At 45.9% G+C, this 13745-nt stretch overlaps 1 protein-coding gene across 7 annotated transcripts in view; it reads right to left on the bottom strand.

Annotated features, from left to right (window-relative positions):
• Window positions 1-13467, bottom strand: part of camta2 (calmodulin binding transcription activator 2) — a 46513-nt gene extending 33046 nt beyond the window's left edge. For 2 of the 7 annotated variants that reach the window (XR_015935828.1, XM_088628424.1), the window contains exons 1-10: window positions 13172-13467; window positions 11454-11555; window positions 10303-10437; window positions 9740-9782; window positions 9279-9496; window positions 8896-9088; window positions 6045-6330; window positions 788-907; window positions 493-596; window positions 205-272 (exon numbers count right to left, since the gene is read on the bottom strand). Coding sequence is in view for 6 of the 7 variants with exons in the window: in XM_088628424.1 (XP_088484550.1) it covers window positions 205-272; window positions 493-596; window positions 788-818 (203 nt within the window). In the remaining variant the exon portion in view is untranslated. Of the gene's footprint in view, window positions 1-204; window positions 273-492; window positions 597-787; window positions 908-5613; window positions 5928-6044; window positions 6331-8895; window positions 9089-9278; window positions 9497-9739; window positions 9783-10302; window positions 10438-11453; window positions 11556-13171 lie in introns of those variants that run through there. The other 5 variants (XM_088628427.1, XM_088628428.1, XM_088628426.1 and 2 more) reach the window with 4 other exon arrangements.
• Between the last annotated feature and the right edge of the window lie 278 nt (window positions 13468-13745).

Here is a 13745-nt window from a genome sequence, read left to right as displayed (position 1 = left end):
GGAAAGGTAGAGACAAAGAGGAGGAAGAGAGCAATAGGGAGACAGAGGGACAGAGAGATTGAGAGAAAAAACAGGTAAAGGGCAGATATTAACTGAGAATTGAGAATGAGAACTGAGAATTAAATACTATTAAATAGCAAACAGCTCATTTTTTGAAGATGGCAGTACTTATACTCATCACCTCATCCATGCAGCGAGACATACCTGGTCTTCAGGGAGCAGGACAACCACTCCTCATGCTTGTCGAACGATAGCAGGTAGGAAGCGATTTCCTGGAAATCAATTTAAGAAGAGAAAGAACAATCATGTCACGAGCAGGTTCTGGCCATGTTCCCCCACCTGTCGTTTTCCTCATTCTTCTCTCCCATCCTTTTCTTCATCTCTCTCCTCACTTCTTCCATTTTTGTCTCCTCATTTCTCCTATTCTTCTCTTCCTCTCTCTCCTCATCCCTTCCATCCCTCTTTCTCCATCTCTCCCACATCCTGTCTCACCTCGTTGGTGTTCCAGCGCAGTCTCTCCTTGGGCAAGGCCACACTCCTGGGCAGACACTCCAGCAGCTTGTTGGGCAGAAACACCTTCATGTGGCTGTTCCTCTCTGGTCACACACACAGGAGTAACATCAGTGCTGCATTTCACTGCTGAACAGTTTTGTCCCTGCTGTGTACCTGGACTCGCGTAACTGTTGTAAAGCTGGATGTTTGCATGTGTACCTGTCCAGTGTTGTACAGTTGTTGTGTGTCAGTGCTGTGTATCTGTGGTGTGTATTAGTGTTGTGGAGTCCCTCACCAGGCTCTGTTGACGCCTCCTTGTTGTTCATGTTGAAGCTGCAGTGGTGACTCGAGGCAGAGCTCCACCAGCCAGGGGGCGCTCACACCAGCCAGGGAACCCTGGGCTGCACCACTAACACTGCAAGAGGGGGAACACAGATGACATCATCAAAAACAGACAATTTCAACACTGACAGATACATCATCAACACCCCTCTGGACACACCTCATCTCACCGTCAGAGACAAACGCTCACTCACAGATACATCATCAACACCCCTCTGGACACACCTGATCTCACTGTCAGAGACAAACGCTCACTCACAGATACGTCATCAACACCCTCTCTGGACACACCTGATCTCACTGTCAGAGACAAACGCTCACTCACAGATACGTCATCAACACCCCTCTGGAAACACCTGATCTCACTGTCAGAGACAAACGCTCACTCACAGATACGTCATCAACTCTGGACACACCTGATCTCACTGTCAGAGACAAACGCTCACTCACAGATACTGTACATCATCAACACCCTCTGGACACACCTGGATCTTTCTGTCATTTAGACATATGTCATATGTCAGAAAGACTTTCTGTCATTCACAGACATATTTCATAGTTTGGCTGCCTAGCTGCATGAATGCCAATGACATGTATACAAGATTCCATATTGAAATACTGTTTCATAGTAATACACCGCAAAATCATATGACAGCCAGCCGCTTCAATGGTGCGTAATCGCACAGCTTTCATGCATACAAATTTGCATTAAGTTAGGTTGATAACAAAATTAAATAATGAATGTAAAATTGTGACATTGTTGCAGAATTATTTGTGATTCAGTTAATTACTCAATGTGTTTTTGTACGTGGATAAAATAAACCATCATACAAACAGTAAACAATTGCCATTTTCAACAGAAAACCTCACGCATTAGGGTTTTGGACCCTTGAGAGCTAACTTAGTAATTGACATAGGAAAAAAACTGCAGGATTTCCTCACAGCTGAGTCATCGGGTCACAGACAAATACGGTGCCCCTTTGTCTCTAGTGAAAATTGATGAGAAACATCATTTCTATAAAATAATAAACTGAGTGGATGACGATTGTCAAAGTGAATACATATCGTATTGTCTCAATGAGCGCAAAATAATGAACAGATAGCAAAAAGCTTAATGCTCAATAGCAAAAAGAACACAATGATGGCACAGTGCAGTCAGAATCAGAAAAGCATGTCAAGCACAAAGCTCTTCCTCAGGCAGCATCATGGTAGCCTACAGCTTTGATGAATCGTATATAATCAGACTTGCTGCAGTCAAATAACGTCTTGTTCAGGATAATATTATATAGTTACAATATACAGTTTGCAAGCTAGTACTGTCATCTAGCTGTTAGATAGCTAGGTGGGGGATTAACATTAATGTTATGTCAATTGCAGGAGACTTCCACCTGGCCTGAGCCTTTTCCTGCGGGAAACCCTGCATCTATTTACACCTTGATTTCAGCCAGCTTCATTCAGGGAGTAGGTCAGAGTCCGATCGACCTGGTACCACACAAACTGCAACAAGTCCAGTACTAAAGAGTTAATCAATTTCTCTCTCCCCCTCGTCTGCGCTGTTGCCTGGAAACAGCCAGGGCAGCGAACGTGACTGCACTCCCTCCCACGTCCTCCTCCGCCAGAGCAATGCAGGAATGAAAGCAGAGGAACGGAGACGGAGACGGATCAGGAAACGAGAGGCTAGGGAGGATGGATGATGGGAAAGAGGTGAAGAGGAAGGGAGGAAAAGGGTAAAGATGGAGGCAGACAGAGGGTCCCACAAGGGGAGAGGGGAGGGGGCAAAGCAAGTAGAAAAGAGAAAAAACTCAACCCCAACCAACTCCTGATGACACCTAGCTAACTGTGCTTCAACAAGCTGAGATAAAAGTGTGAAGTGAGTTCAAATAACACAGTGTTGGCTCTCCTGATTCTTCACCAGTACCGTTTTTTATGAGCCTCCAGCAGCTGATAAAACCTGCAGTGTATCAAACTGCGGCACAAAACCTGGTGTGGATCAGATGCTGCCAAGTGGAGGTCCCCAAGCAAAAACACATTCTTTAACAACTTTGCAAATATCCTTTCAATTTTTTTCAGTAAGGGTCATATGTGTAAAACACAGAGATAAAAGAGCTAGCTGGATTTCCCTCCTGTGATAGTCACGTGAAGGAGTTCATGTCAGGGACTGACCACAAACAACCAAGCTCCACGAAAACACGGCACGAACTCAATATCCAGGACATTTGCAATGCAAAGCTACACATCTGAGTGCAGGCCAGAGGGAGGTGTGCACAGCGGCAACACTTGTAATATCTGGGGCGCAGCGGTGGCTCTGTGGTTAAGGATCTGCGGCTGGAAGGTTGCCGGTTCAAATCCCACAGCCGGCAGAGGAATCCTACTCTGTTGGGCTCCTGAGTAAGGCCCTTAACCCCAATTGCTCCAGGGGCGCTGTACAATGGCTGACCCTGTGCTCTGACCCCAGGCTCTCTCCCTGTCTGTGTGTCTGTGTGTCTCATGGAGAGTAAGCTGGGGTATGCGAAAAGATAATTCCTAATCCAAGAAATTGTAAAGGGTTAATAAAGTAATGTTAAATTAAAATTAAATATAGTATTTCAGAAACCTTTAGAAAGGCATTTCTCCAACAGATTTAACGTCAGAAAAAAGCAGCCAAACCTCTGCAACACCCCTGTCCTCCTCACAGATTTGACAGAGACGCACCCAGATAAGCCTGGAGTCCCAGAAGCATTAGAACTGCACTGTCTCAACACAGCAGGGGGCACTGCTGAAACTGTACATCCCAGTCCACCCAGACAGCGGCAAACAGCCCACATTGAGGATATGTTCACCCTGTCACAGTCTGAGAGACACAATGAGGTCTCTGCATAGATACACCCCTGGGGTTCACCCTGTCACAGTCTGAGGGACACAGTGAGGGCTCAGGACACACTCAACCCTGGGGTTCACAATCCATATTAAAACTTACAGCTGGTAACACAAAAGGCGAAATACTGTGCCCAAGAGTACAAGAGCTGTGCTTCTCTGGGATCTGAACCCACAACCACTCGCCACTAATTATGACTCCAGATCTCTAACCTTTACTGCTCACTGCTGCCGGGACTCAGATGAAGCAACTTTACTGGCTTTGGACGCTGGGGGCCTGTGGAAAACACATGACCATGTATATAAAGTTCAATGACTTCCATGCTTGCATAGTGTTCACATATCCTTCTCCACCGCACGCAACAGAACGACCTGTGTTCTTCTGGAACCAGATCCCTAACCAGTCGCTCACAGCCTGAGCTCAGCACTATTAAAACTGAGAAGGGGGATGCTTTGAGATGTGTTAATCACAATGGTCTTTCCACCCAGGTTCACTAACAGTTTCTTCCCCAGGTCACTAACCAGTCACAGGGCACAAGGCGGGAAGCTGGTCATTACTGTAATGATTTATAACTTAATTACAGGATGAATTTGATTTGATTCTTTATTATATGGACATTGATGCATGCCTGGCGGAACTGGCGATGAAAATTAGCTTCTGGTTCAATTATTGTCTTTAAATGCATCAGATTTCGTGTCTGACATAATCTCAATGCTGTTATGTGTGAATTCACAAACCCACTGAAATACAACAGTGGAGTACAAAACACAGGGGAACCATCAGGTATCCCACACGAGGAGATCCCTCCATTTCAGTATACAAGATCACACCACCCCAACTGCATCAATCCCACAATCGGCATCTCATCTCATACATATTTTTCTGATGTGGTCAACAATCCACAGGAGCTTATCATTAATAATTAAATAACTTTTTATCGACAGATCCCCAGCGTTGGTCTATCCGAATTCTTCCTGTTGGCATCACTGCTCACCGAGTCTCTCAAGTCAAATTGTCACAATTAAATGATGAACAATCGTGGTGATAGCGGTGGTCATATCGGTAATCGTTGTTTATAATCACTCAACAAGAACACAGCAGTTCTGCAGGTGTTTCTTAGAGACCTAACGCTACCCGGACAATATTTTAATTATTCTTTTCTCTGACATGATAACAAACACAGTAACGACTAGCCAGGAATTTAGATCTACTATTTATCTATCTTGTTTATTCGTAAATGGTCTCGATCTCAGCATATCGTCAATATTCATGGGACTGAAACAGAAGTCACGTAAGACAAACGCGAACTTTAAAAATGAGCCGTGGGAGAAACTATACGACTCTTGACAGAGAAATTACCAAATTAATGTTAACGTAAAAAAGCCAGCAGCAGCCGGTAACACAGGACGTATTCGCAGGGAGGCGGTGGGAGTGTTGCGACTGATCATGGGCCTGATCCCGGGTGTCGAGTGAGCGGTGGCCACCGATCCGGAGCCCCCCAATCGCCGGCGCAGAGGGGAGCGCAGCGTCCGCCGCTTTTCCTACAAACCGCAGAAACCATCTTAATGACCACGGCGCTCCCAACGCAGAGACGCAAACAGCATCTGCCCGGGAAGACAGGCAAGCTCAGCCGCACCTGCTGCGTTTTACCCAGATCTAGCGTGTTCGTGTCTAGCCTATAAAAGGTACAGGGAGGCTTGTGCCTGGTTCGTGTTACCATGTTGTATTTACATACGTTCAGCTAATGGGTCTGCACCTACATTTGTCTATTTGAAATGATCCCCATCAGCAAACACACAGCCCCTATCGCACCCTTCAACAGCCCCACACCCCCTGCCCTCCGCGGAGCAGAGTCAAGCTAAACGAGAAACAGGTTTTTACTAAAGCCCAGAGCCGACAGAGAGAAAGACAGGCTCCCAGCTCACCTTCCGCTTTCAGACCGTCAGACATCTTGAACAGCTCACTGATGTCACCGCACAGGGAGGGGGAGAGGAGTGAAGAGACGGCAGAGGAGTGAAGGAGAGAGGGGAGAAAGAGAGCAGCGAGGAAGAGGAGAGAAGGAGAGCTGTGAGGAAGAGGGAGAGGAGAGGAATGAGGAAGAGGAGTGAAGGAGTGCTGTGTGGAAGACAGAGAGGAATGAGGAAGAGGAGTGAAGGAGAGCAGTGAGAAAGGGGAAGAAGGAGTGGGATTTTTAGGGGGAGCATGAAGCAGAGTGGCAGGAGTAGAGGAAGATAAGATAAGAATAATAATGAAAACTCAGAAACTGAACAAGAAAAAAACAAGACAAGCGGTGTCAGCTGAACCACTAGAGGGAGCCACTCCCACAACTGGGACAGGCCATTCACAGGGCTCTTACAGAGTGAGCTGGACTGTTCCAGGGGTGGCTCTGCTCCTGGACAGCCAGAGTCCAGCAGATGCTCAAGGTCAGCCTTAGATCAGCTCCCAGGAGCAGCAGCAGTGCGGACACTGAGCAACGCTGTGCAGCTCGTCCTTCCATACTTAGACACAATGGTAGCCACGCAGAACTGAGGCAGCGCCCCCTGGTGTCCTCTGTCTTTGCTCATGGCCCAGTCTCATTGCTCCACAGCACCCAGTCTTCACCACAGAGGTGTTTGAATGGGTCCGCCAAGTTTAAAAGCAGCCTGGAAATAAGAAACACAGCATATTTAAGACTGGTGCTGAGATCCTGATTAGTAGTGCTTGATGTGTTGAGTGTCTAAACAGGCCCCAGATTCCAGAACCACAGAGACACAGGATCCTGACTGTGCTAAACTGGTTACCCTCTAATGACAGAGAAAAAGATACAAATTAGACACACAGCAAGTTATTCCTCCTGTAAAATTTATTTTACAGAAACTCACAGAACAGGTGACAAAGTGAAAATATACAGTATTCACAAGTCAGTATGTCACTTGCCATGAAACAATGTTTAAGCATTTAATCCTTAAGACAGTCAGTTAAAAAAAGCCTTTGACCCAAGCACCAATCACAGTGTGCAAACGGCACATTTCCTCTGGGGCAGCAGGAAGAAAACAGTCATAGAGGAAGTCACATTCATGTGAGGTTTTGATCGATTATGGGTTATAGTTCTGGATAATAAGTTAATAATGAGTTAAGGTTAAGGTATGGGGTAAAACACAAGTGGATGACAAAGCATTGTGTGGCACACCCAGGACAGCTGCGACTGTCCCTGCAGGCCCAGACAGATGACATCACAGAAGTGTAAATCAGCGGCAGTGTTAGCACCAACAGACATGAACTGCCTCTGTTTACTGAAAACTATTACACTGAAAAACAAATAAAACAATGAGGAAAACTTTGCACCCTGTTCCACCCTGTCACATCTTATTAACAGCTGATCAATGTTATTCTTTGGAGAAAGTCAATGATTACTTCTTAAATAACAAAAGATAAACAGCTACTTTAACAAAGACTCAAATAAAGTCACAAAATAAACACAAATATTTCAAACCATTACAAATACTTTCTAAAAGTTGGTTGAATACTTTTTCAGTATTTTTGTTTCAAATTCCTCTACAGTAGCGTTTTCATGAAAGGAGTGGTTTCCAGCTCCAGACGTCGGTGTTCCAAGTCTCTTTATATTGTCAGCCGCTGTAGGCAGTGGCAAATGAGGGTGCAGTTCCAGTTCAATCTGAATTGCTCATTAGACCCTTTTCCCAGGCGAAGAGCTGTTCATAGCTAAGAGAAGAACAGGAAATGCTTGTCTCCGTACCCCCAAGGCAACAAGTTGAAGTGACACTGTAAATAAAGAGCCACACCTCTGCTCTATTAAAATGAACACTTTCCCTTGTTTCTGTTTTAGAGCAACACTCACCCTCTCACAATTCCTTCAGCAATAACACCATTAAAAGAATTGGAATTTACTAGCCTAGAAAACCTGATGGCACTCGTATCATAATGCTTGATGCAGAATAAACTGCAGAGCTTTAATATGGCAGCAGTAGGGGGCAGTTTATTTTACTCCTCAGCACTGCAGCTAAAGCCCCAGAACTCCTTGGGGGAGGGTGTTGTGAGAAACCCTGCCCTGCCTGTCTTTCTGTCTGTTGTTGCCATGACGAACGACATCATGGGATCCTGCCCTGTTGCCAGACTCAGCTCTTCTAGGCCCCTTCCAAGCAGCAACTGCACAACAAGAGATAGCGAGAATCGCACGTGAATCCATGAACTTGACTGGCTCACCTATGCTTTGCGTCAGAGCGTAACCTTCCATTTCCTGGTGGCTGGACTCTGCAGTTGGAGGGGTGTTTACCATTGTGCCACACTGTTTTGCTTCTCCACCTTGGCATTCTTATTCAATAGGATGTTCTGCTGTGATTATGTTCAGGTCTTGCTCTATCAGGATGTTCCTGGTTTAAGTTCCCCATCTCTGACCCTGGCTCCTCATGAGTCCCGTCACCCCTAATCTTATCGAACCTCTGGTAACTCCAGGTGCTCTATTGCTTAGAATGAGACGCCAGAAAGTAGAGACTCCACAGCAGCAGTGTGTCACTGTGAGCGACTCCGTGCTAAATGACTGTTCTTATAACAAAAGTTCTTCTTGTATTTTCTGTAATGTTGAAGACATTCTGTTCGGCATTCAGTTAATGTTCACAGGGCTCCACATTTAGGGATTTTCCCTTACAAATCTGGAATCAAATTTTGGTTTTTGATTCCCTTCTGCCCCAGTCAGGAACTGCCAAATGTCAATCACAGCTCCTCTCCATGACCCCACCCCCTAAACCAGCTCATGAGGGATTGAGACACAGCACTCAGGCCCTGTCGTCAGAAACAGTGTCAATTACTCATCCTAACTCCTTGAAAGTCTGTAAAGATGAGAGGAGACTTTCAGACCGCAGTACTGGTAAATGAAGCCTGTCTTTGTTCTGTAGACCCAGATTAATTACCCTAAGTCACGTAATTTAGTCACAGCGTAAGAGATGCTCTGTTTTAACCTTTAGAATAAAAGGGTGAGGTTATTAAGCATTCACATGATCTGATAATATTTTGTTTCCAAGTTGTGCTGCATGGCAGCTACATTATCAATGTGAAAAAGGTGAAGAACATGTTTGACATGGCTTTGCACTTGTGTGTATTGGATAGTTAAGTAGTGTTTTATTATTATATGTGTACAGCAGAAATCAAAAACGTGAAAACAAACAGGCCTTACCTACTAGTGTATCAGTATGAGACTGTCAGAACACTGTTACCTGCTGATTGGAAAGCGACGGGGTGGGGGAAAAGAGAGTGTCATTGAACTGCTGGGATGCAGTGGTGCCTAATTCCCTGCTTGGCTGTGCCAGGCCCGGATCCTCAGTCTCTCCCAGCTCCCTTTCCCCAGGACCAGAGATGCCTTCAGGGTAGCAGATACTGGGAGTGCCTCCCCACTTCTCCTTCTTCAACCTCAAACACAGGGACACAACACAGGCATTGTAGTGTTGATCAGACTTGCTGCTTCTCTATCCATCTATTTGCTCATTCATATTCCAAAGAGACACACTGGACAAACAGAAACAAAAGCACACTGGCACAGTGACGTACCGAGACACAACCGCACACAGACACCTTGACATGCAACATCTTTCTGGCTCACTCATCAATGACACTCTGTCTTTTCTTCAGGTCCTCAATGTGACGCAGTACTGCCACCATCCTGCGGTCACTGGAGGCACTCCTGCATCCTGATCCCCGCCTCCTCCTCTTATACAGCTCAGAAGGGGCAGGCAGTCTCTCCCGCCCCGCCTCCTGCTGCCTTGTATGGGCATGCCTTTCTAGAACTGGGTGTGTCCTGTGCACAGCTGAGCTGCCTACCTACAAAATGGGAAGGGAAAGGGAAACTATCTAGTACTCTGAATTTGCAATGTTTGGCAATGTTGCAATGACTGTTTCTTTTACAAAAAGATAAAATACTGAATGCGCAGACAAAAACTTTTACTTAAATTCAGGACATTCAGCTAAAGAGAAGAAGATAATTGAAACCATTAAAGGTTATGACCTTCGCGGAAAGTTGGACTAAACAACATGATGATCGCAATGTGATCGAAGATAACTCACCAGTGCTGCAGGTGCCCCCTGATACTCTTCTGTCCAGCTGGAGCTGAAAAGACAGGAAAGATGGAGGCATCAGCTCCATCTCCTGAGGGAGCAGATCCCATACAGATCCCAAAACAGCTGGCAGTGCGTGGAGTCATCAGGGAGTCTCCACTGCCTGGGGCCTCAACTCACCCCTGCACACCCAGGCTCTCATGATGGCATAAGAGACAACGGGTATTCCTTGCCCTGATCCCCTTATCAAGTAACGACTACTTAAAACTCAGGATAAGGTGGGAAATTTCACACCTCACTGGTTAGTTGATCCTCCAGCATTCAGAGACTCTGCTTTCAATTGAGTGAGCAAAAGCTGTGTGCAGGTGTGTGCATTTCAGATATCAGTCAGGTGTCCAGGACGATCTGTGTGACTGAGAGGTCAGTCAGTTGTCCAGGACAGCTGGGTGTGACTGAGAGGTCAGTCAGGAGTCCAGGCCAGCTGGGTGTGACTGAGAGGTCAGTCAGGAGTCCAGGCCAGCTGGGTGTTAGAGGTGACAGTATCAGTGAGATACGTCCAGTCTGGTGCTCACCTTGGCAGGTCGCCAATCCTATCCCAGAATTCTGTTTTGTTCTCTGTGGTGCTCTGTGGGACGCAGGGACAAGTTGGGAAAACGGAAGAAGCACTGAACTCTGTCTGAAGCCCACGCCGCACTGTCCTTGACTTTCTGAGGGGAAAACAACACAGTGGCTGCACTGCCATGAATGATGAAGGGGGTTCCCTCCTGTATGTGGAAAACACTTTGAAATCCTTTGGCGTTACTCAACCTAACAGTGCGTTGTCATCACACAGAGTAACCCAGTCACAGACAGCTAATGGCCAGGCTCCAGGTTGACCCTTCTTGGTTAACCCTTTTGGGAGCCCTGAATCCCCTATTTTAAATGATTCCTGGCAGGTAAATTAATAGGAGGCTTATCCAGAATTTCCCTTGAAGGAGCCTGAGCTTCACATTGTGAGCCACCACCACTCACCCAAACCCTCACGTACAAACCCTAATCTGAGCCCTTTCCCTTGTCCTAAAATGGAAACCCATCATTTCACTGCAGTCACACTATGGCAACACAGAGGTGGGTTATGAGTTTGATTCTCGTGCCTTCTGTTCAGAGTATGCATGTTATCCTTGAGTCAATGCACCTCTTCTATAGGTATTGTAGTTTCCTCCCTCCTCCCAAAGATTTGCTGGTTGTGTTACTTGGTGTCTCTAAACTGTCTGTGTGTCCCCACAGGCACATACACACTCACAACAGGATCAATGTTTCCAGAAGACATTTAACCTATAGGTGTGTCTTTGGACTGTGGGAGGAAAGCGAAGAACCTGGAGGAAACCCACACAAACATGGAGAGAACATACAAACTCCACACAGATAGCAGCGAAGGTCCAGAATTGAACCCAGGGCTGCAGCGCAGTGAGGCAGCAATGTCAACTACAACACCACCCTTGAAACAAAGTTGTATGCTAATTCAATAAGCACAATAACTATTGTTTAAAATATATAATAAAGGGGTTTGTATGTTCTCCCCGTGTTCATGTGGGAAAATGATTTGATGATGATGTGATATTTAACAGGTTTATTGAACCTAGCAAGAAATAGTTATGATATTCTTTAGAATAATGGTGTTCTAAAAAGCAACCTAATTAAACAGCCAAAGCAAACAACTGATTGATCACAAACGTTCTTTTACTTTGCGAAAGGGAGAAAGCCGCTCGTCTGGTCCCCATCTGTTTCCCCATCCGGCGGCAGCGAGCAATAGCGATCAGCGGCCGCTAAAGGGAGCATTTTCACACTGAGAAAGTAAACAAGGAACAATACTGTAAATCGACTTACCTACATTTCCAGAGAACCGCTTTCACTGTGACAGCTGTCCCAGTTCAGAGAACAGTCCCGTTACAATAGGAGCTACAGTCCCAGTACAGGAGAACACTCCTGTTACAATAGGAGCTACAGTCCCAGTACAGGAGAACAGTCCTTTTACAATAGGAGCTACAGTCCCAGTACAGGAGAACAGTCCTGTTACAATAGGAGCTATAGTCCCAGTACAGGAGAACAGTCCCGTTACAATAGGAGCTACAGTCCCAGTACAGGAGAACAGTCCTTTTACAATAGGGGCTACAGTCCCAGTACAGGAGAACACTCCTGTTACAATAGGAGCTATAGTCCCAGTACAGGAGAACAGTCCCGTTACAATAGGAGCTACAGTCCCAGTACAGGAGAACAGTCCTTTTACAATAGGGGCTACAGTCCCAGTACAGGAGAACACTCCTGTTACAATAGGAGCTACAGTCCCAGTACAGGAGAACACTCCTGTTACAATAGGGGCTATAGTCCCAGTACAGGAGAACAGTCCTGTTACAATAGGGGCTACAGTCCCAGTACAGGAGAACAGTCCCGTTACAATAGGAGCTACAGTCCCAGTACAGGAGAACAGTCCTGTTACGAAAGGGAACTAACATCACCTTTATTATTATCTGTATAGCGTAGATAATATATACAGTGCAGTAGAGGAACAATGTGTACGTTAATAAGCAGGTTAAGAAAAATAAATGACTTAAGCTTAAACGAGACAGAAACGAGACTCCTGTGCAAACACCTTAAAAGCTCCAGTGTCAATTAATTTACACGTACCTGAGGGGTGAATTCGTATTTTCAAATTCCTCCTTTCGTCAGTCGTGGGTTGAGACGGTTTTACACAGTAAAATGTACTGTAAAGCGCGTAATTAAAAGAACTATAGTAGCTGCAAAGCTGTTAATTAATTTTAGAACGAGTGTTGGAGGGCGGCGTTAATTATACTTTTATATAATTAAAAATCGAAAACCGCTAGATATTGCGCCACGAAGGCTAAACATTAAGAAAAGGCCATGAGGAGAGTTAACCGCTCACTAACCCTTCTGCCGCTTGTCGCTAACAATTATAACTGTTGTGATAATATTGTATCAGTCTTTGAAAAATATTTTTTATAGATGTTGAAGTTGATTCATTTTACCGCCAAACAATTTTAACTTTAAATAAAGGAGAAGGACATTTGAAAGCTGGCACGCGAAGAAACCGTTGAGCAGAGGGCGTGATTTGGGCGCGAGAAGAGCCGCCCCGGCAGCACGAGGGTTGCCCCAGTTGGGGGTAGATGAGCCCCAGGGGCGATTTAACCCTCGAAAACCGTACCCGCCAATCTCCTAACTTCGTCTCTTATCGTTTATGCTAACAGTAATTAAAGGGTTATATTTTTTTGTTAAATGTTTAAATGCCCTTTCTGTAGCCTGTCAACGGTAATATTTTAAAATGTTTTCACGGAATTCAGAAGGTATACGTGTAATTGTAAAGAAGAGTTTTTCAACAAGAGGTGTCTAGATAAGGATGAGCTGTTTGTGTTATGAAAGTTGTGAAGCGCCCTGCCTTGCAAGCACCTTTCCAATAACTTCGCGATGACTCGCCTGCTCCGGTCTCCCCAGAAGTCCGCGCCAAGTAAGAAATGGCGCCGCCCTGCTGTGGCGCCTGGTGTACGACACGGACACGGCTCTACGGGGAACGAAGAGGGTCAGAACACACGGACTGGTTTGCGTTTTTATTGACGGGGATTTGGGGTTTTTTCGTGGAACCGCCCTCTCTGTTCAGAATTCATGTTTTTATTTAATTGCATTTGCAGTAGTCAGTGGAGTGGGGTGGAGGGGCAGGAGAGTAAAGGGACAGGAGAGAAGAATAAAGGGGCAGGAGAGAGTAGAGTAAAGGGGCAGGAGAGTAAAGGGGCAGGAGAGAGTAGAGTAAAGGGGCAGGAGAGTAAAGGGGCAGGAGAGTGGAGAGTAAAGGGGAAGGAGAGTAAAGGGGCAGGAGAGTAAAGGGGCAGGAGAGTGGAGAGTAAAGGGGAAGGAGAGTAAAGGGGCAGGAGAGTGGAGAGTAAAGGGGCAGGAGAGTAAAGGGGCAGGAGAGAGGAGAGTAAAGGGGCAGGAGAGTAAAGGGGCAGGAGAGAGGAGAGTAAAGGGG

The sequence above is a fragment of the Lepisosteus platostomus genome, chromosome 4, assembly GCF_059453375.1.
Source record: "Lepisosteus platostomus isolate fLepPlt1 chromosome 4, fLepPlt1.hap1, whole genome shotgun sequence".
In the NCBI taxonomy this organism is placed as follows: domain Eukaryota; kingdom Metazoa; phylum Chordata; class Actinopteri; order Semionotiformes; family Lepisosteidae; genus Lepisosteus; species Lepisosteus platostomus.
The sequence above is the reverse complement of the archived record's forward strand: the minus strand, read 5'-3'. Positions and strand labels throughout refer to the sequence as shown.